This window comes from Camelina sativa, chromosome 2 (genome assembly GCF_000633955.1).
Source record: "Camelina sativa cultivar DH55 chromosome 2, Cs, whole genome shotgun sequence".
NCBI lineage: Eukaryota > Viridiplantae > Streptophyta > Magnoliopsida > Brassicales > Brassicaceae > Camelina > Camelina sativa.
Genome location: NC_025686.1, coordinates 20,412,426 through 20,432,263, shown reverse-complemented (window position 1 = coordinate 20,432,263; position 19,838 = coordinate 20,412,426). Strand labels below are relative to the sequence as shown.

Here is a 19,838-nt window from a genome sequence, read left to right as displayed (position 1 = left end):
ATAGAGATTTATTCTCTTCCTCTGCACTATTCATACCACTGGTCAGCTCCGAAACTCGCTGCTCCGATGCTTCTAGCTGCTGCTTGAAATTAGAAGCATCACCTTTGAGCTGATCACTCGTTCTTTTCCAATCTTCTGCAACTTTTTCAACTTCTTGAAATTTTTTGATACCATTGTCTCTTTCAGTTTGCAGTTCATCTCTCTCTTTTTTAATATCTTCTAACTTCTGGTTCAGATCGGTTTCTGTTTTGCCAGCGACTTCCAGTTTCTGATGCAGTTCCTTGTTATCAGTCAGAGCTGTTGTCTTTTCACCCTCTAACTTCTCAGTTTCGAGTTTCAAATTATTGCTAATCGCTTCTGATTCTTTAAACTTCAGCAAAGCTACTTCAAGCTCAGAATCTACTGCTTCTTTTTCTTCAACAGTCGCAGTCAACTTCCCTTTCAGATCAGCAATTTCAAGATTAGCAGCTTCGATTTGTTGCTTCAAGGCACCTGTTACCGACTCTACATCTTTCTCTACTTTTCCATTTCCATTTCTCTTAGTCTTCCTCTTAGAAGAATGGTCAGAATCCGAGTCTGAGCTTGACGAAGAGGAGCTCTCTCCTTTCCCGTTGACCTTTTTCCTAATCTCTCCAGTTAGATCATCGTACTGGCGATACAGAGACTGGTATTCGTTGTAGAATTCATTCACTAACTCTGCAACCACCTGTCTTTTAGATTCATCTTCATCGATGTCTCCACTCTCAACTATTCCCAAGATTTTCTTCACCTTTTCATCTATTTCTGCATCAGATGATAAGAGTAGTTTTCACGTAAGACTTTAGACCAAGATTTATGGAATTGCATTTGACATGTGAAACAAAACTTAGTAGTGTTGAAAAATTACCAGTTTTAGTGCCTTTAAGCATTTCACCTTTCTCATGATCAAAATGAGGCTCAAAGAAAGACTTCAATGTCTCTCTAAACCTTTGCTTTTTCATGTCTTATTTTCTTCAGTTACTTCAACCAAATATTATCAATCAAAGAAACTCAATCTTCACCTGAGACCAAACAATTCACAGAGAAACTTATCATCAGAAAAAACGTTAAAGACTAGAAAAACTAACTTGTTCAAATTAAATGCCATTATTTAATTAGAAAAGAGGTACCATCCTTTTCACATTTATGTTCGTATATAATAACAAATTAGCAAACTAATAATAATAATAATATGGGGCTTTTTACAGAATCCAGATCATAGGTTAAGCATCTTGATAATTCAACAAAAAGAGAATATAATAATAGAAACAGATCCAGCAATTGAACTGTGACAAGGTTTGCAGATAAATAATAGAACTCGTGGGGCCCGCAAAGAACATAGAAAGATCATAGATTCAAACCCTTTCATCATTGAGTCACTTTGTTACCAAGTGATGAATTTACATTTACACTTACAGAGGTTAGGTTACAACAACAACAAAAAAAACAAAATCCAGTTTAATGAGAGGAGATAGAACTTGTGATTAAAAGCTAAATCACACTATTAGTGGCTGCTTATGGTCTAAATATGGAATCTGATAGGTATTTGGTTGCTAGACAAAAGATCTCATGTGGAGCCACATCAGCAATTTTGGAAATGGACCAGAAAGCACGCACATACCTCTAGAGAACGATAAAAGACAGCTATCATTATTTTCAGTTTCTTCATACCTCAGTAATGTGAGTTGTTTCTTTTTGTTCTTATATGTTACTTACTACCTTTAACAAACTACTATAAACAAATACAGTTTCGATTCACCTAAAACAAACAATCTCGATCCAATCAAATCCAATACTACTTAAATTAATAAGCATTTCATTTCAAGAAAAATAACAAGGAGGAGGAGAGTTACTAGTTTCTCTTTACCCTTTTTAATCTCAAACTTCCTTTTAAGCTCCACGAAAGATCCAAGAATCGATGGTTGTTTTGCCTGTATGGATAAGAGAAATGATTCATATATGAAACTGATAGAATTCTGAACTAAAAATAGAAGAATCAATAGTAAAATCTAAGCATCAATAGTTAGAACTGCCCCACAAAGCCAAAGATGAACAAAAACAAGGTTTGGAAAGTGAAGCTCATGATCTTGATTCTCACCTAATATAACCAACCCTACCGAAACTTTTAATGAACCAAATCAACGATAAATCCAACTAATTAACTCTAAATTGATCAAAACCCTCAACGAGACTAATATGAATTGGAGAACAAGAAACGCGTACTCGTTCCCAGCAAATAAGTATCATCGACAATAAAAATTAGACCATATGACGTTGTAATTTATGATCCAAATCCAAGACACTAAACCGAAAAAAACGAAAAAGCTGATCGAAGAAGAATCAAAGAGCAACATGGACGAACGAACTAGTAGTTCAAATCGATAATCAAACTCATGCGGAGAAATCGAAGCCGCTCGAAACCTAGAATTTTACCTGGACACGGAAAGCTCCGGAGATTTGAAGAAACTACCAAGAAGCTCTCTCGTAGCTCTTCTTCTCTCTTATATGTGTTACAGAGATGATGAGAAGAGATTACGAAGTTGAAATCGAAGCGAGGGAGAGGGAGAGAGAGAGATTGAAGAAAAAAAGAAAAGAAAAAAAAAGGTGATTTGGTTTGGACTTATCTGAGAGGAGAAGAAGGAGAGAAACAGTTATGCAAGCTCAACTTTTTTGTGTGTTGTTTTTTTCAATTTTGAAGGAGAGAGACGACGACTGGGGGAATCTTTTCCTAAACTCGTCTTCCACAAACACCCCTCTCTTTTACCACATTATTACGCTCCCTGCCACGCTATACGCTTCAATCAAATTCTCGTCAAGCAAGCAAGCCGGTCAATATTTCATTTGACTGTAGTAATCATATCATATGTGAGAGATTTATTTACGTTTTTATATCTTTTGTTTTTATTGGGCATGTCTAATGCCGTGATTAAGTTTAACACATGATTAACGCCTCGCTATCACCAAGTAAGTGCCTTTCCCGCCTTTTCTTAATACATAATTATAATTAGGAAAACCATCAAAAAGACCACATATTTGTATTCACATTATAAAAATTGGAAGGAATTATAATATATCTCTTTTCTGAGGAGTAATTTTTTTAAAAAAATTTAAATATATTTCTTTCATTTTCTCCTATTTATTATTTTGTTTGAATTATTTTGTGATTTCTCCTTATTAATAGGTTTTTTTTTCTCTTCAAATTATGCTTTCTTTATTGCTACAAGATTTTCATTCATATTATGTTTTTCCTCTTATCCATTAATTATAATTCAAGAAAATTCTTCTCTAGATTTCATCTTTATAAATAGTAGATTTTAAATATAATTACAATTTATGTTAGTAAATTGTACCTTATAGTTATAACTAATATTGCAGTGATAATTCTGGATTTATAATTCCATTTTAATAAATCCTATGTTAAACTTAGACATTTTGAAATAAACTAATCTATCTAAGTTTCTACAAAAGGAAGATTTAATAGATGAAGGTCAAACCTAACAAAATAGTGGAAAAAGCTTACAATGTTCAATCTTAGGAATAGTTGAAAACAAAGTGTTAAAATATGTTATTTACAAGTTACAACAATTAATAAGTAATCAAACCTTGCAACATAATATTTACAATTTTACACCAAAATGAGAGAAGAAAGAGGAAGTGAAGTTTATGCTTGAAGAGCAACGTTGAAGATGGATGTTTTGAGATCATCATATCGACAACGTTGATAATCAACCAATACACATAGTTGTCTTATGGCTTCTCTCTTCCCTTCTCCTAAGCTCAACAACTCAAACTCTTTCTCCCTCACATCTATCTCAAGCTTTTTTATTTTCCTCATAGCCTTTTCTAGACTCAGCTTCCCTGTACCTTCCTCCGCTAGCTTCGCCTCTAGTTTCGATAGCTTCTCCTTTAGTAAACATTCTTGAGCTTCTCTACATTCCAGCTTCGCTTCTAGAGTTTCCACCTCATGCTTCATCTTGTTGTCCTTCTCCTTCACCAACTTTCTCGCTGAATCGATGTCTTTAGCTAACCTAGTGACTCGGCTCACTAGTTCTCCGCTTTCTTCCAGCTTCTTTATCGCCATCTCTGGTCCAGCAAGCCCTTTCTCCACCATTTCCTTGATTTTCTTGAACTGGGATTCAGAGACAGTGCAATCTTCTCTGTTTCCTCTGTTCTCTTGTAAGACTTGTGTGTTGTCTCTTGTCTTGATATAGTTGTTCTTGCTCTCTACGTGTATTTGTTCGGCTACATGGATCCTCCTGTACAGTATACGGATATGATCTTCCATTTTCATTCGAAAATCTTCAGCCAACTCTTCCATTTTCCTCTCGAGAAGATTGGTATTCAATTTCGAACCACCAAACGACCAACGTTTCATTAGCTTCTGATCCTCTGAGGACTTATCAATGGTATCTTTTTGTTCTTTAAGAAGTTTCTTCTGATCATTATTCTCAATAGATAGCCTGCAGTGAATTAAAATCAATGGTCACAAACCAACAAACTTCAATTTAAAAAGCTTTTAACAAACTCTTATTATCTCTTACCGCTGAATGATATTTTCTTGTTCCTTCTCAGAAACGTGGTTGTCAAGTTTCTTACTCTTGTCTTCAATTTCATCAATCTCTGTGATTCTTGTGTGCAGCTTCTGATTCTCTTCCTTAAGACGATCAATCTCAGTAATCTTACACTTCATCTCTTCGCTATATTCCTTTCTCTTCTTCCCAATGCCGGCTTCAAGTTTCTGTACTTTGTTCAACAAAGCTTCCTTTTCTTCAACAATCTTCAGCTCAGCCTTAGCTTGTTTCTCTGCCTCTTCCTCCAAACGCTTCAATCGAATTTGCGTCTCTGAGACTTGATTTGTTTTATCCTCCAGCTTCAGTTCCAACTCCTTTTTCTGGCTACGCAACAATGCAGCTTCGCTTTTAGTCATCAAGCCTTTGAAATGTTCTCTATCCTCGTTTCTCTTGCCTTGAATATCTCCCGCCACTTGCAAGTTTTGATCTCGTAAAAAACTCGTTTCTTGTTTCAGATTGCTCACTTGTCTCTCCAGATCTTCGTTTCTTAGCTGTGTCTCTTGTAGCTTTTGGAGCATCACCGCGTAATCCGAGCTAACGTTACCGGTACTGCTGATCTCTATCTCCTCTGAAGAATAGTAATCCAAATCCGAACTTGACCTCGATGAAGAAGTAGTACCCAATTTTGCTTTCCTTCCATAATTATTAGTCTCAAAATCGTCAAACACAGAGTAAAGTAAACGACACCGCCCGTGAAGATCTTCAACGATCCCAACAAGCTCTTTCTTTGTAACCTTTGGGATCTTGTTTTTGTTTTGAATAAACTTTAAAAGTATAGACACCTTCTTCTCCACTTCTGCAGATATATATATTATAACAACATAATCACATAACAAAAAACTTCAAAAACATAGTGAACATTGTAACAATTCTTACCTGCTTTCGCTTCCTCCATTTTCCAATAACTCTGAAAACACACAAAGAAACAAACAACATTGATCAAATTTCAAAGCATATACAAACAAGTAGCAAATCTTTAACTTGGCATGTAAGTAAACAAAATGATCAATTAAATCACCGCATTGACAATAAAAATGGAACAAATCATATTCCTTGAGCCCCAAGAAAGGTTTTAAATTAAGGTTTTTCATGAGGATTAGAGTAGAAATTTTTCAAATGCAGCTTTCAGTATGGTCCTATAGAGAGAAAAATATACATATAAGAAAACTAGAGAAATAAAAAATGGTAAGAAAGATTGAGACAATGTCAGAGGATGTAAACTAAACGAAGGTCGCAATCATGACCCTACACCGAGAATGACGATTTCGTTCGTAAAGGAGAAAAAAAAAACACAACTGGGTTCCACCATTGATGCAATTTAAACCCCTAAACTTAATGTTTGGTTCCGGCAAAGAAATTAATAAGGTTTAGATTTTCACCGGCAAAGATCCGGGTAGATATTTTTCTTTTCTCCGTGCGGCTGAGAAAGCTGAAAAAAGAAAGAACACAAAAGATTTTTCTAAAACTATTTTTTTCCCCAAAAAGAAGAATTTGAAAGAGAAGATTTTAGCAGAAAGAAAAATGGGATGAGAGAGTCAGATAAAACGAGAGGTTGTGTTTTTTTTTAGTCTTTTGATTATTATTTTTAAAGATTTCTCTTTTTTGGATTACGAGAGGGGGGAATTGCAAAATTTGGCACTACCTGTGTTATCTAAAATGCCATTCAACTTGCATATAATTACGGAAATAACCAACAGCACGAACGAACGAACGAATGAGTTTTGCTAATTTCTCGGCGTCGTCTTTTATGTATATCTCTCGATATTTTGTCCAAAGGACGTGATTGGTTCAAATTAATCCCCCACTCGCTCAGCTGACGTGGACATATCTCTATGGCTTGTGCTGCAAGTTGCCAACTGACCTAAATTATAATCAGCCGACTCAAGTGTGAAAAGATAAGTGTCCTAAACTACTACAGTAATAAACAAAATTACCTGACGGTGTAAAACAGTAATAATATGATTTTTCCCATTTAAGACATGTGATTTAGTTGGTTAATCTACGAAAACTTGACCTGCTGATAAAAAATAAGACTGGACTTCAACGTTTCACAAACCGGAATGAAGCATCCTGATTAGTTCCTCTAACTTGTAGCAAACCAAAACCAAACCACAAAAGTTAACCAAATTGAGTTTTGTTTGGTCCCTTCGATAACAAAAATTACTGCTAAATCAAACACGATGCGTGACGATGTACAGAGAACTACTAAGTAAGAAAACAAAACAACTCACAGTTTTGATTTAATTTCAAATTAAAAAAAGTTTAATCTTAATCATCCTCAGAAGCAGCAACCTTCTGTTTCTTCCATTTGTATGCAGCTTCGAGAATCTTGAGATTCGTCGTCTGCGATTCTTCTGGGTACATGTAATCGATGTATTCTTCGTACCTGTTAAGAGAGATTCAAACCATTTTTTTCACGTTAGGCTTTTAGCATTCGAAACTTAACAAATCGAGAAATTATATATAAGCAATGCGTACTCTGTTGAACCGTCTTCTCTACTGATTTGCTTTCTCTTCTTGAGCTTCTTTGGAAGCTTCGATCGAACAATACTAACATCCCCGAGGTTACCAAACCTCGACTCCATATTCAGCCAATCCTCCAAGAGTGTAGCTCGTTCTTCCTTCAGCTCCGGTGCCGAGTCTTTGTAGTATGTGTTGGCTCTATCGAAAATTGCTGAGTAGAAGAAACATAGATAGAAAAAAAACAGTTAAAACATGTCACAAGGAATCATCAATACTCATATGACGTGTAATCTTAAAGTTACCTCTGGCACGTTCAATACAGTCCTTTTTGTGTTCAAGAACACCTTCTTCTTGTTCTTCATCTTCGTTCTCATCTTCTTCTATTTCTGCAGCAGAAGCTTCAAACTTTGCAAAGCTAACCCACACCTTGTAATGCTTAGTACGGTCCAAGAGTCGCTCATACAAAGCTCTGGTCCTCTCTAATTCCCCTTCAGCTATCTCAAAATCAATGTATGCCTGCCACAAACATTATAGAATTTCAATGATTGAATCGGTTTCAACAGTTTGAGGAATCTCCCTTCTATGAATGTATACGACTGGAAAAACATACCTTCCATAGCAGCTCAGGCATGTCAAGAGCTGGCTGGGATATTGCAAGTTCAAAAATAGCTCTAGCTCTTTCGGTTTCAACAAGAGACCTCTCTAATTCAGCATACTTGCTCCAGGCATAGCAATTCTCAGGGGACCACTCAAGGTACCGTTCATATAACTTTCTACACCTATTCATGTTTCCCAACTGAAGCTCGATCTCAATGTATTTCTTGAAGATCTATTTGCAGGAAAAGAAATCACCACAGTAAGTTAAGTAAAACCATGTGTGCTTAAAAGGAGAGGAATAACCTTATCTTTTTTAGGCTAACCTTATCTTTGGGAGCTTGCCCAATCGCATTTCCTAATATCTGCCGAGCACCCGTGAGATTCAATTGCCTTATCTCAAACTGAGCAGCGAGCAACCATAGTTTGGCAAAAGAAAATTTGTTGTGGGGGATAAGCTTGAGACACTCTCTGAAAATTATAGTAAGAGAAAGACAAATAGTTAGTTTAAAGTTATCTTGTGATAATTTGACAAAATAGCCATGACAAAAACGTAAATGAATATAGACTTTAGCGTACCTGTAAACATCTCGGGTACGCTCAACATCTTCATTTTCGATCTCTTCATACAATGCATAATTAATCCTACATCAATTAGTCACATCAGTGTCAGTATATGAGAAAACCACAGAACCATAAGCTAACAAAATTCAACAAAAATAGGATTCCATGGAACGCAAGAATCTGTTCTCATATATTTAGTAACTTGGATATGCTAAAAGCTCGACATAGGTGATATAACTAACATCTACCTAAGAGAACCAACTCGAACAGTTCAGATAAAGGAAACTAAACTTAAACTTGTTATTGAAACCATGATCAGCATATTCAAATCTAAAATCAATAATGTGGTATTGCCAAAAATCAGCAAATTGAATAGGAAAAGAAAGAAACTCACCAAAGATAGATATATCTTTGCCAGTATCGTTTCTCATCAGCTGGTGGAACATTAGCAATAGCCCTCTCATAGATTTCTCTAATCCTATCTTTGTTCCCCACACTCTCCTCTAACCTAACATAATCGAACCACGAATCATAGTTCAAAGGATTCTTCCTTACTTCATCTTCATACTGAAACCTCCTCTTCCCAACAATGGCATCCTCAATCCCTTCCTTATCACCATACTGCTTCTCGAAAGCCACAAACTTTCTATACAAATCCTCAGCTCTGCCTTTAGGAATATGATCAAGAGCAAACTTGTAAATAAACCTAGCTCTTTCTACTTCCTTACAGCGTTCTTCAAACTCAGCAAAAGCCACAAAGAGCTGCTCAGCTTCTTCATCATCAGCTAGCTTCTCTGTGGCACGTTCATACACACCCCTACAACGCGCAACTTCCCCACCCTTCATCTCAAACTTAGCATATCTAATATAGGCAGATACTCTCGGATGACACAGAACAAATCTCTCGTAGATGGTTCTAGCACGTTCGATTTCGTTATACCTAAGTTCGAATTTAATGAACGAGAGCCAACCTTGTTGATCCGGAGACCAATCCATCCACCGTTCAAAAATCTGTCTAGCTCCGGCGATGTTGCCAAGTATCTCCTCCATATGAATATACTTGTACCAAAGCTGGTCAACACGAGGAAGAAGCGTAACAGCTCGATCCCAAACGTTTCTGGCACTGTTGACAAACTTGTTCTTCATCTCGAACTCAGCGTATTTGAGCCAAAGCGTATGGTTCCTGTAGTCTCCTTCTATGGCTCGCTCCCATACACTCCGAGCACGAGCGTAGTCCTTCTGCGACTCTTCCCATTGAGCGTACTTGACCCAAACTTGAATGTTCCATCTCGCGCGACGGATCTGGTCCTCAAATTCCTTTCTCCGGCGGAGTCTGTAGTCGGAGAGCTCGGTGGAGTCAGTGATTTTTTGCTTAGGCGGACGGATCTCAGCTTCTTGTCTCTCACGAGCTTCTCTTAAAATCTGTTCGGCGGTGATTTGAACCGGCGCCGGAGTTTTGTTTTTGACACGAGTAGGTCTTGGAAGCTTGACTTCAGTATCTTTCCGAGTCATATACCCTAAGGTACGATCGGAATCTTTGCCGCCGGAGGCCATTAGAGAGAGCTCGCGGTTTTGCTTTTTTCTGGGGTTTCTAGATTTTTGGGTAAAAAGAAGTAAAGGGATTGAGAATAGAGGAGAGAAACGGAGAAGCATATGTTTATATATTTATTGGGCTCTTATTAGGCCGTCATAGGTTTAAGCTCATATATCATTCTAAGCCCATTACTCTGATTTTTTTTCTAGAAGTAAGAAATACGGAACCAAGACAAATGAAGAGAGCATTGGCCAATTCATAGTAACAGGAGAAAACGGTTCAACTAAACTTTTGTGTAAGAAACACTTCAAACTTCAAAGTTGCATCAACGATAGAACATTCAAAAACGAATACTGCAGTTAAACAACAGAGTTGGTCAAATTCGAAATTCAAAATAAAATAAGCAAAAGGTAAAACCAATATCTTAACATAAAAAGTAACAATCCAAGACAAAGTCATTAACGACATAACATGAACCAGAAACTTGAAGATTGCATAATCCGAAATCAAAAGAAATAACCAGAAAACATAAAACCAAATCCAAAGTTGCAAAGAAAAAAGAAAAAAAAAAAAGAGGCATGTTGCATCTAATGGGATGATGATGCATCAACGATGGATAAGAGAGACAATATCATCCACAAAGGCTGTTTTTTGTAAGAGAATTTCGTTATCTTTGGTCTTCAAAACTCTCCATCGGTCCATCATTTCCCTCTTCTTCTCTTCTGAAACCCCACCCCAATCCATTTTCACTTCATTTTCATCCCTGCCAAGATGAGTAACCATAGGAAGCAAAAACGAGTTGCTAAACCAATCTCCTCCTTTTCCATGATTCATCACATCCTTATGATCACCTTCCAGCTTCTGGATCCCGTCACTCCTTGAATCTTCAGCAGCATTCGATCCTGGTACCGAGTTTCCCCAAATTTTCCCATACAGTTCAAAAGCTTTAAGATCTAGAGGTTTCAAAGCAGACGGTTTCTTACCTTTTTCTTCTCTCTTCCCATACTTCGTTTTAAGTTTTGAAATCTTTGACATGCATTGTGCGAAAGTAGCCTTAACGGTGAAAGACTTCTTGATGAAGTTGTAGAATCCATCCTTGTCTTTGGTGTATGTTTTACCTTTAGCAGATTGGAATTCAAGAATTCCTTCAAGCAAACGCACCTCGTCGTCCTCGGTCCAAAACCGTGGAGGGATCAGCTTCTTGTCACTCGTTTTCACTTTCTTTGCAGCATTCATGTCTTCAGAGGAAGAACCTTCACTCACACGCTTCTGTGCCTTGCCGGAAACATAGATCTCCTTCTCCTTAGCTATCTCAGCTTTGGAAGGTGTTTCTTTCTTTTTGGGAACTTCTTCCTTAGACAAAGAAGCCTCATCCTCCTCAGAGCTCTCTTCTTCACTATTGTCCTCTTTTGCTTCCTCCTCAGACGAGGAGACAAAGATCTCATTCTTCTTGGCTATCATCTCGGCTTTGGAAGGAGTTTGTTCCTTCGTGGACTCGGAGGAAGCCTCATCCTCCTCCTCAGAGCTCTCTTCTTCCTCCTCGGAGGACACACAGATCTTCTTCTCCTTGGCTATCTCGGCTTTGGAAGGAGTTTGTTCCTTGGTGGGCTCATCTTGCTCAGAATCGGAGGAAGCCTCATCCTCCTCGGAGCTCTGTTCACCACAGTGCTCTTCTTCTTCTTGAGGCGGGGAAGGTTTCGTCTGCAAGCCCAAGGCGGCTTTAGTAAGAGTAGTCGCCGATGGTCCGGATGGAGTGGATACTTGTTCCCCTTCGTCAGAGGAAGACTCGTATGATGATGAACTTACTGAAGAAGTATCATTTTTAGTCGCCATTGTAAGTGAGATCCAAAGAAAACGTTTCGGGGTCTCTCAAAGTTATGAGTAGGGGGTGATAAAGAATAGAGACAATTGAGATTTGAGAGAGAGTACTTAAACCCAAATAACGTGCATGGGAAATTGTAATAAATAAAGAATATGAACCCAAAACATATTTACTCACTCTTTTTTTTTTGAATAATATTCACTCACTCATTAATTGTCTCTTTCTAGTTTTTTTTTCTCTTTTTAGGGAAGATCGAGAGACTAAAAAAAATAGGAAAAGATTGACATAAATAAATTGAGAATTACAATTATATTTAATGGGTACAAAAATTCGAATCTTGAAAATTCTCTCTTGGCCAAAACTTACAATTTGTCGAACCAAAAACGAGTTGCTGAACCAATCTTGTCTTTGTTCAAGATCCTTATGATCTTCTTCTTCTTCTAGTTTCTTAGTCCTCTCATTCTTCATCGACCCCTCAAAATCATCCAAACCCCAAATCATTTTAGAAAATTCAAAAGATTTCAGATCATGAGATTTCGCAAGCAGGCGGTTTTTTGACCGTTCTTCCATTTATTTATAAACTTCCTCTTCACAGTTTTGATTTTTTTCTATGCACTGAGAGAAACTAACCTCAACGCTAATAGAATTCTTTGTGAAGTCATAGAATCCACTCTTACTCAGTCCTTGTCTTCCGTATTTTAGATTTTATGGCTCAATATCAATTAGAATTATGTGAATTTATCATACTTTCTCATAGTACGTAGTGACAACACAAGAAGGTCTCATTCATTTGTTAAAAGCCTCTACCCATTGAAATATTTTGTTGCATCACTATCATTAGTATTAAACCTTTTCTTACATGCATACGAATGGTCTATAACCTAAACCTATATATTGTGCAAGAAACACTTCAAGTTCTTCTTCTCAACGAAAGATTATAGTAAAAGCAATGCTGTAGTTTCACATCTAACAAGAGTCAAATTCCCAAGAACCAGATTTAATCAAATAAAAGATAAACCATCAAATCCAAAATAACAGTCATCATAACATAAAACATAGAAATTACTTAGAAATAAAAATCCGAAAAAAAAAACCACAAAACCAGAAGAAGCAAATTTAGAAAGAGACATTAATATTACATGAGACGGGATGATGATGCTGCAACGATAACAGAAACCAAATCCTTGAAAAACTTTGACTTTTGTGGCATAGATTCACGTTCCTTGGCTCGCAAGATTCTCCACTTCTGATCCATTTTATTCTTCTTCGCTGTAGGAACCGCATCCCATTTGCTCTTCAGAGAATCTTCATCAACGCCACGGCTTACAACTTGTCCAACCAAAGTCGCATTCTCAAACCACTTTTCTCCTTCACGACTCATCACTGTTTGCTTCTCTTCTTTAGGCTTTACAACCCGCTTACTCCTCTTTGGTTTCTCAACGGCAGATCCCAACAACTTAGAAACTTTCTGGTAGTAACAATCCGAGGTAGATGGTTCTTTAGCATTCCTCCTTTGATCCATTAATAGCTTCTTCAAACTATTCATCTTCTCTACATATTCGTCGAAAGACTCTAAATTTGTATATTCCGTCATGAACTCGAAAGTTTCCTTCATATCAACAAAAGGATTCTTCCCTGTTAGAGCATGACAATCAAGAATACCTTGTAGCACACCGATCTCTTCTTCCTCTACATACTCCAACCTTTGGGAACACACCTTTTTCACAACCTTCTTTGATCGCTTTGCATTCACGTCTTTGTTCGCTAACAACGTCCCTTCGTTTTTCCGCTTCTTCCCAGTTAGCTGAGCTACACCGGAACCACCACAAACCTCCTTCTTCTCGGACCGATTCGAATTCACTTTGCCCATTATCAAAGAACGTTTCAGCTTCTCTAAGAGAGAGAGAGAGAGAGAGAGAGAGAGTGAGAGTGAGAAAGAGAGAGAGATTTGGTGGATATGTAAACCCGCAAGTCACATTAGACGGTTTGTTTGCTATTTATTGGAAAATGTGTGTTTTGCCTTTCATTAGTTATTCTTTCGTTTTTTTTAATGCTTTCTCGGTGTGTTATTTATTCAAATTCATTCAAATTTGATCAATAATACTCTGTATGAATTTTGTTCCAACTTCCAACATACTTATTGTGCAATTCAGAATAGTCATGGAGAATTTTAAAACCTAATACTTTTGTTCAATACTATATATGAACTTTGATCAGTATGAAATTTGTTCAATTATGCTTCTTAAGCAATTCAGAATAATCTTGGAGAAATTTATAACCTAATAATACAACTGTCACGAGAGATAAATTTGGCAAATTATTGACTAACGAAATTAATTGGTGAAATCAGAACTATATATAGTGCTGACTTTTGGTTTCTTGAAATAAGGTTGTTTTCATTATTTACCAACAATACATACTAGTTTGGTGAATCAGATAAATGAACAAAAATACCTTATAGATGCACACAAAATTTTGTTAATCTATATAATAATAACAATCTGAAAAAATGCGACCAACAGTTGTGTTTTTTCAATCGTATCTTTTGGATATTTTCTGAAAAGTCGTGATGGATCATTAAAACGGTTATTTATGAAAAGATACAATTGTTCACTGTAAAGTTTTGTTGATTGGAACATTCATATCTTTTGAAATCTATATATATATATTTGTCTATTTGAACTGTTTTCATTTTTTTGCCCATGAGACAAAATCAACTAAAATTTCAATCTCAACGGTTTTTACAATCTAAATTATTTTCTAACATTCATTCTTTTAAAAGTCAAGAAATTCCTTTATATATAATAGCAATCCGAATAAATGCCACTAAAAGTTGTGTTTTTTCAATTTTACCTTCTGGATAATTTTCTTAAAAAATCTGTAGAAAATTTAAATTGTATGTTTTACAAAAAGTTGCGATTGTTCATTGTAACAGTTTATTTTGTAAAGTTGCAACTGTTCATTGTAGAGTTGTGTCCATTCGAATATTTGTATCTTTTGAAATCTATATATATTTGTCTGTTTGAACTGTTTTCATTTTTTTCCATGACACAAAATAATATAAATTTTAATCTCAACGGTTTTTACCGCTCTCTAAATTATTCTCTAGCATTCATTCTTTTAAAAGTAAAGAAATTCCTTCAATTCTTGATTTAACAAAAGATTTTTGGAATGATGAATCTAATTTACAACTTTTAGTTAATTTTATACATAAAAATTTAATGAAAATACCTAGAGTTTTTTTTCGAAGAGTTAGATGAATTATATAGTTAGCTTTTGGATTTGACTTTTGAATATGGTAATAAAGATGTCTTCTATTTAAAAGCAGTTCATATGAGTTTATAGGTATAATCAAGTGCAAATACAACAGTTACAACTTTTCGTAATACCTTTTCGTAAAAATTGTTTTTATTTGTTTTTTTTTAAATTCAAATGGTTGTATCTGTTCATTGTAGAGTTGTGTCTTTTCACTATATTTTATTTATATTTTTTCTTCACAACTTTTCGTTCTAATAGGTGTGTCTATTTAAATAGTCATGCCTTTTGAACCTTCTTTATATTTGTCTCTTCATCATTAACTAACAAGTTCATTGAAACAAATTTTCTATTTTATGTTAAATCTAAATAATTGAATATTAATATCTAATATTCAACGTTATTCTATAATCTAACTAAAATTTTAGAAATGATTATATCAATAGAGAAATTTAATAAAACTTAATATAGAATTTACAGTTGCGTCTATTTATCGTAACTTTTCGATAAAAATTTATTTTAATATTAAAAAATAATAATAACAAACTGAATAAATGCGAACAACAGTTGCAACTTTTCGTAATACTTTTTGTAAAAAATGGTTTTATTATTATTATTTTTAAACTCAAACAGTTGTATTTGTTCATTGTAAAGTTGTGTCTTTCACTATATTTTATTCATATTTTTTCATCACAACTTATCGTTCTAATAAGTGTGTCTATTTAAATAGTCATCTCTTTTGAAATTTCTATATATTTGTCTCTTCATTAATAACTAACAAATCATCGTTTGTTGAAACAAATTTTTTGTTTTTTTGTTGAATCTTGAATATTAATATATAATATTCAATGTTATTCTATAATCTAACTAAATTTTTATAAATGATTATAGTAATATAGAAATTTAATAAAACTTAATATAGAATTTACAGTTGCGTCTATTTATCGTAAGTTTTTTGTTAAAAACTATTTTAATATTTAAAATTTATTTTATTTTGTTTTAAGAGTTGTGTATTTTAATTTTAATTTTTTCGTTGATACAGTCTCACTCATTATTAAATATATTTTTAATTATAATTATTTAATAGAAAAATACATTTACTCATTACAACCATTAGTTCAATATTCTCAATTAGGATCACTTTGTCATAATAATTTTTTTAATTTTACTTTTTACCATAATTCTTCATAAAAATATTTTATATTTATAATAGTTTAAACAATATGTTTTGCAAAGCTGCGTCTATTCTACATAATTTTTTTTGTTATAAGTTTTCATTTTTATTGTTGTGTTTTTAATAACAGTTTATGTTTAATTTTTATGTATTCGAACTATTCTATTACATTCAAATAATTTCATAATGTATAATTTTAAATTTTAATTTTTTTTTTCTAAAGTACTTCCCCCGCGACATCGCGGGGGTCTGAGTCCTAGTAATTTTAAAAACTACTGAAGTATATATATAGATGTTCTCGTCAAAAATATCCAAAAATTTACAAAAAAGTTGTTGTAATTTTTTTAAAAAAATAAGGAAAAGAAAAAAGGGCTGTAGTTGAATTTTTTATGTAAGTTTTCAAAATTTCAATTGAATACTCATTTCCATGCATGTATATCTATATAAGTAAAAGAGAAGTACAAATTCGAAAATTGCCAAAAATTTCTTAGATTGCCACTCAATTAGTTGTAAAGGAAAGGTTTTTTTAAAATTGAAAGGGGTAATTTTGTCAAAAATAAGCAATCGAAATTATCCGACCCGTTAGAGAAAGGATCCGCGTCCTCTCAAAAATAACCCGGTTTCAAAGTTAGAAGGCTTCGACACCGATTGTAAAAAAGAAAGAATCGATCGAAAACATAAAATTGTTTATTTGACCTAAACTACTTTTTTTCCCCTTTCGATCGCCGTTGTCCCAGATAGCCATCTTTCATAAGTTTTTTTTTCTTTGTACTTCCTCTCTTGACAAACACGAAGAGTTTGTGGCGTTGCGTGCATAATCCAGTGGATGTAAAAGAAGATAGCGGGTGAGAGTTTTGGAGAAGATGATGTTCAACATAATCATCACATGATGAGCTTTAATTGATACGGTTTATACCTGGCCATGAGCAGCAATCTCCTTCAGAACACACTATAGATCTAGCAACTGATTCGCTAGGCCAAGATGAAACGGGAAATGACGAGTGTTTCTAAATGTTCTATTTGCCGATTTTGTTAATTGCTCTTATCTGATGTCTCTTGATTTTTTCTTCTGTGTTTGATGAAGTAGTAACAAAATATCATCTTTTATCTTTTCAGGAGCTGAGTAGTTATTTAGAAGTCAACACTACCACAATGTTATAGTGATAAGAGCACTGGTGGGAACTTCTTACGCCATTGATTTCAACATCAGAAGGTTAGACTTTTCTTGCTATTATGTTCTATTTTAAAAATCCTCTTCTCACTACCACAATGTTACGCTCAATTCATATAACCCGCGAAATGCAATGGTTTTCTTTATAAGCGGACTATTGTTTTGGTGTTAATTTGCATCCGTTGATGTGAATGACGTGTTGAGAACAGTAAGCCTTCTTCTCACTGTATTATACTAAAGCAGAGCTTCTTATGTGTTATACAAAAAGCAGAGCGTCTTATTTGTTAGCGGAGGACTAAATCTACTTATGGGTTCCAAATTTTCTGAATTGGTTGAATATAATAACAAAAACAATTCACAACAGTTCATAGGCTTCAATATAGTGACATGTATATGAAATGTTTTCTGAGTTTGAATTCTTTTTGTTGTTTCAATTCTTGAACCATTGTTTTTATTATGTTGTATAGTTTGTTAGGGTTTTTGTTGTCTAAGTTGCAGGTTTTGATTATTAATTTGCAGATTTTTATTATTTAAGTTGTAGGGTTGATTTGTCTTAAGCTATAGACTGCAGATTTTAGTGAATTAATTTGCATAATTTGGTTATGCAAATTATGTTAAACATACTTTTAACATGAACCCTAAGATCTTAAACATCTATATTAATCACATAATAGAATCATAAAGAGGGTTAAAGTAATACCTCCACTCATTGTAGAAATGATGCTTCCTTGAATGGTTTCTTCTTCTTCAATGGCTTAGCTTGAAGACTTAAAAAGAAGGAAAAATGTTTGTCAGCTACTTGAGGTATACCCCAACACATAGCCACACATACAAACAATATAAATGTCTTCTTAACTACGTCAACTATTGTCATCACATAAGGACATCCATAAACAAACATAGGTTATGTGTACAACACCATAAACATTCTACTCCGGTGGTTGGTTCGCCGGAATCTGGCATTGACCAGTATTGACCGATATTGACCAGTTTTAACCGGCGTTGACCAGTGTTGACCGGCTTTGACCAGAAAAAAAATCAAAAAAAAATATTCTTTTTTTTCATGTATTTTTGATAAATAAAAAAAAAGATAAATGATTTGTATAATTTACTAAAACAAAATATAACAACAAAAATTTATACAACAAAATTTTATGTGTAGTAGATCTTTTCATAAAATTATAACAAATATATACCTTTTCCTTTTAACAATCATTTTTTGTTTTGAATTTTCAAAGGTAGGGATTTTAAATATATCTTTTTTTTTTGCTTATTTATAAGATTATGTCATTTGAAATATATCCAAGGAATTGCCAACTATTTCTTTGATTTTACAAGACCAACCTTTGATTTTACAAGACCAACCTTTGATTTTACAAAATCAACTTTTATTTTTTAAGTATTTTCTAGATATATGTCTTTCATTTAAATAAATACAATTTTCATTATTTTCTTCCTTTCTTCTTCTTATTAAAAATAAAGAAATAGTTGGCAATGTCTTGTATATATTTCAAATGATATAATCTTATAAATAAGTATATATATATATATATATATATATTTATAATCCCCAACTTTGAAAATACAAAATAAAAAATGATTTTTGAAAAAAAAGGGTATATATTTGTTATAGTTTTATGAAAAAATCTACTACATATAAAATTTTGGTGGTATAGTTTTATTATATTATTTTTGTATATTTTCTGTATTAACAAAATTAGTTACTAGATATACCACAATTTTTTTTGTCATATAATTTTTACTTTTTTTTGGTATATAATTTTTACTTTTTTGTCATATAAGATTTTATTTTGTATAACTTTTTGTTGTTATATTTTGTTTTTGTAATTATACAAATCATTTATCTTTTTATTTATTTATCAAAAATACATGAAAAATAATTTTATAAGGAAAAAAGAACAAAATATTTTTTTTGAATTTTTTTTTCTGGTCAACGCTGGTCAACACTGGTCAACATCGGTTAAAACTGGTCAATATCGGTCAATACTGGTCAACGCCGGATTCCGGCGAACCAACCACCGGNTACTCCAGTGGTTGGTTCGCCGGAATCCGGCATTGACCAGTATTGACCGATATTGACCAGTTTTAACCGNATTTATATTGTTTGTATGTGTGGCTATGTGTTGGGGTATACCTCAAGTAGCTGACAAACATTTTCCCTAAAAAGAAACTCTTAGATGATCTTTAGGTGGAAGATAAGGTTTCTCTCCCCTTTCCTATAAACTCTTTTNCACAACAAAATTTTATGTGTAGTAAATCTTTTTATAAAATTATAACAAATATATACCTTTTCCTTTTAACAATCATTTTTTGTTTTGAATTTTCAAAGGTAGGGATTTTAAATATATCTTTTTTTTTTGCTTATTTATAAGATTATGTCATTTGAAATATATCCAAGGAATTGCCAACTATTTCTTTGATTTTACAAGACCAACCTTTGATTTTACAAGACCAACCTTTGATTTTACAAAATCAACTTTTATTTTTTAAGTATTTTCTAGATATATGTCTTTCATTTAAATAAATACAATTTTCATTATTTTCTTCCTTTCTTCTTCTTATTAAAAATAAAGAAATAGTTGGCAATGTCTTGTATATATTTCAAATGATATAATCTTATAAATAAGTAAATATATATATATATATATATA

At 33.7% G+C, this 19,838-nt stretch overlaps 5 protein-coding genes across 5 annotated transcripts in view; all 5 read right to left on the bottom strand.

Moving 5' to 3' along the window:
* Positions 1 to 980, bottom strand: part of LOC109127017 (protein NETWORKED 4B-like) — a 6,537-nt gene extending 5,557 nt beyond the window's left edge. The window contains exons 1-2 of the mRNA XM_019231073.1: positions 887 to 980; positions 37 to 783 (exon numbers count right to left, since the gene is read on the bottom strand). Coding sequence (XP_019086618.1) covers positions 37 to 783; positions 887 to 980 — 841 coding nt within the window. The remainder of the gene's footprint in view (positions 1 to 36; positions 784 to 886) is intronic.
* Positions 3,580 to 5,612, bottom strand: LOC104730487 (myosin-2 heavy chain-like). The gene is made up of 3 exons (XM_019231070.1): positions 5,608 to 5,612; positions 4,560 to 5,429; positions 3,580 to 4,478 (listed from the first exon to the last, which is right to left on the bottom strand). Exons 1-3 carry the CDS (start codon positions 5,610 to 5,612, stop codon positions 3,680 to 3,682), a joined length of 1,674 nt encoding a protein of 557 aa, XP_019086615.1. The 3' UTR covers positions 3,580 to 3,679.
* LOC104730479 (crooked neck-like protein 1) lies at positions 6,636 to 9,834 on the bottom strand. Its single transcript, XM_010449655.2, has 7 exons — positions 8,605 to 9,834; positions 8,226 to 8,291; positions 7,973 to 8,117; positions 7,663 to 7,881; positions 7,355 to 7,568; positions 7,068 to 7,263; positions 6,636 to 6,975 (listed from the first exon to the last, which is right to left on the bottom strand). Exons 1-7 carry the CDS (start codon positions 9,762 to 9,764, stop codon positions 6,858 to 6,860), a joined length of 2,118 nt encoding a protein of 705 aa, XP_010447957.1. The 5' UTR covers positions 9,765 to 9,834; the 3' UTR covers positions 6,636 to 6,857.
* LOC104754720 (transcription factor STKL2-like) lies at positions 10,312 to 11,624 on the bottom strand. The gene has a single exon (XM_010476985.2). The coding sequence runs from the start codon at positions 11,575 to 11,577 to the stop codon at positions 10,351 to 10,353; it is 1,227 nt and encodes a 408-aa protein (XP_010475287.1). The 5' UTR covers positions 11,578 to 11,624; the 3' UTR covers positions 10,312 to 10,350.
* Positions 12,632 to 13,384, bottom strand: LOC104730461 (probable transcription factor At1g61730). Its single transcript, XM_019236285.1, has one exon. It carries the CDS (start codon positions 13,179 to 13,181, stop codon positions 12,702 to 12,704), a length of 480 nt encoding a protein of 159 aa, XP_019091830.1. The 5' UTR covers positions 13,182 to 13,384; the 3' UTR covers positions 12,632 to 12,701.

Coding starts and splice junctions, on each gene's coding strand:
- LOC104730487 (XM_019231070.1), bottom strand. Junction 4,479..4,559: donor CAAGAAAATATCATTCAGCG/GTAAGAGATAAT, acceptor AATTCACTGCAG/GCTATCTATTGAGAATAATG.
- LOC104730479 (XM_010449655.2), bottom strand. CDS start 9,764: ATGGCCTCCGGCGGCAAAGATTCCGATCGTACCTTAGGGTATATGACT. Junction 7,882..7,972: donor GGCAAGCTCCCAAAGATAAG/GTTAGCCTAAAA, acceptor TCCTGCAAATAG/ATCTTCAAGAAATACATTGA. Junction 6,976..7,067: donor AGAGAAGACGGTTCAACAGA/GTACGCATTGCT, acceptor CTCTCTTAACAG/GTACGAAGAATACATCGATT.
- LOC104754720 (XM_010476985.2), bottom strand. CDS start 11,577: ATGGCGACTAAAAATGATACTTCTTCAGTAAGTTCATCATCATACGAG.
- LOC104730461 (XM_019236285.1), bottom strand. CDS start 13,181: ATGAAGGAAACTTTCGAGTTCATGACGGAATATACAAATTTAGAGTCT.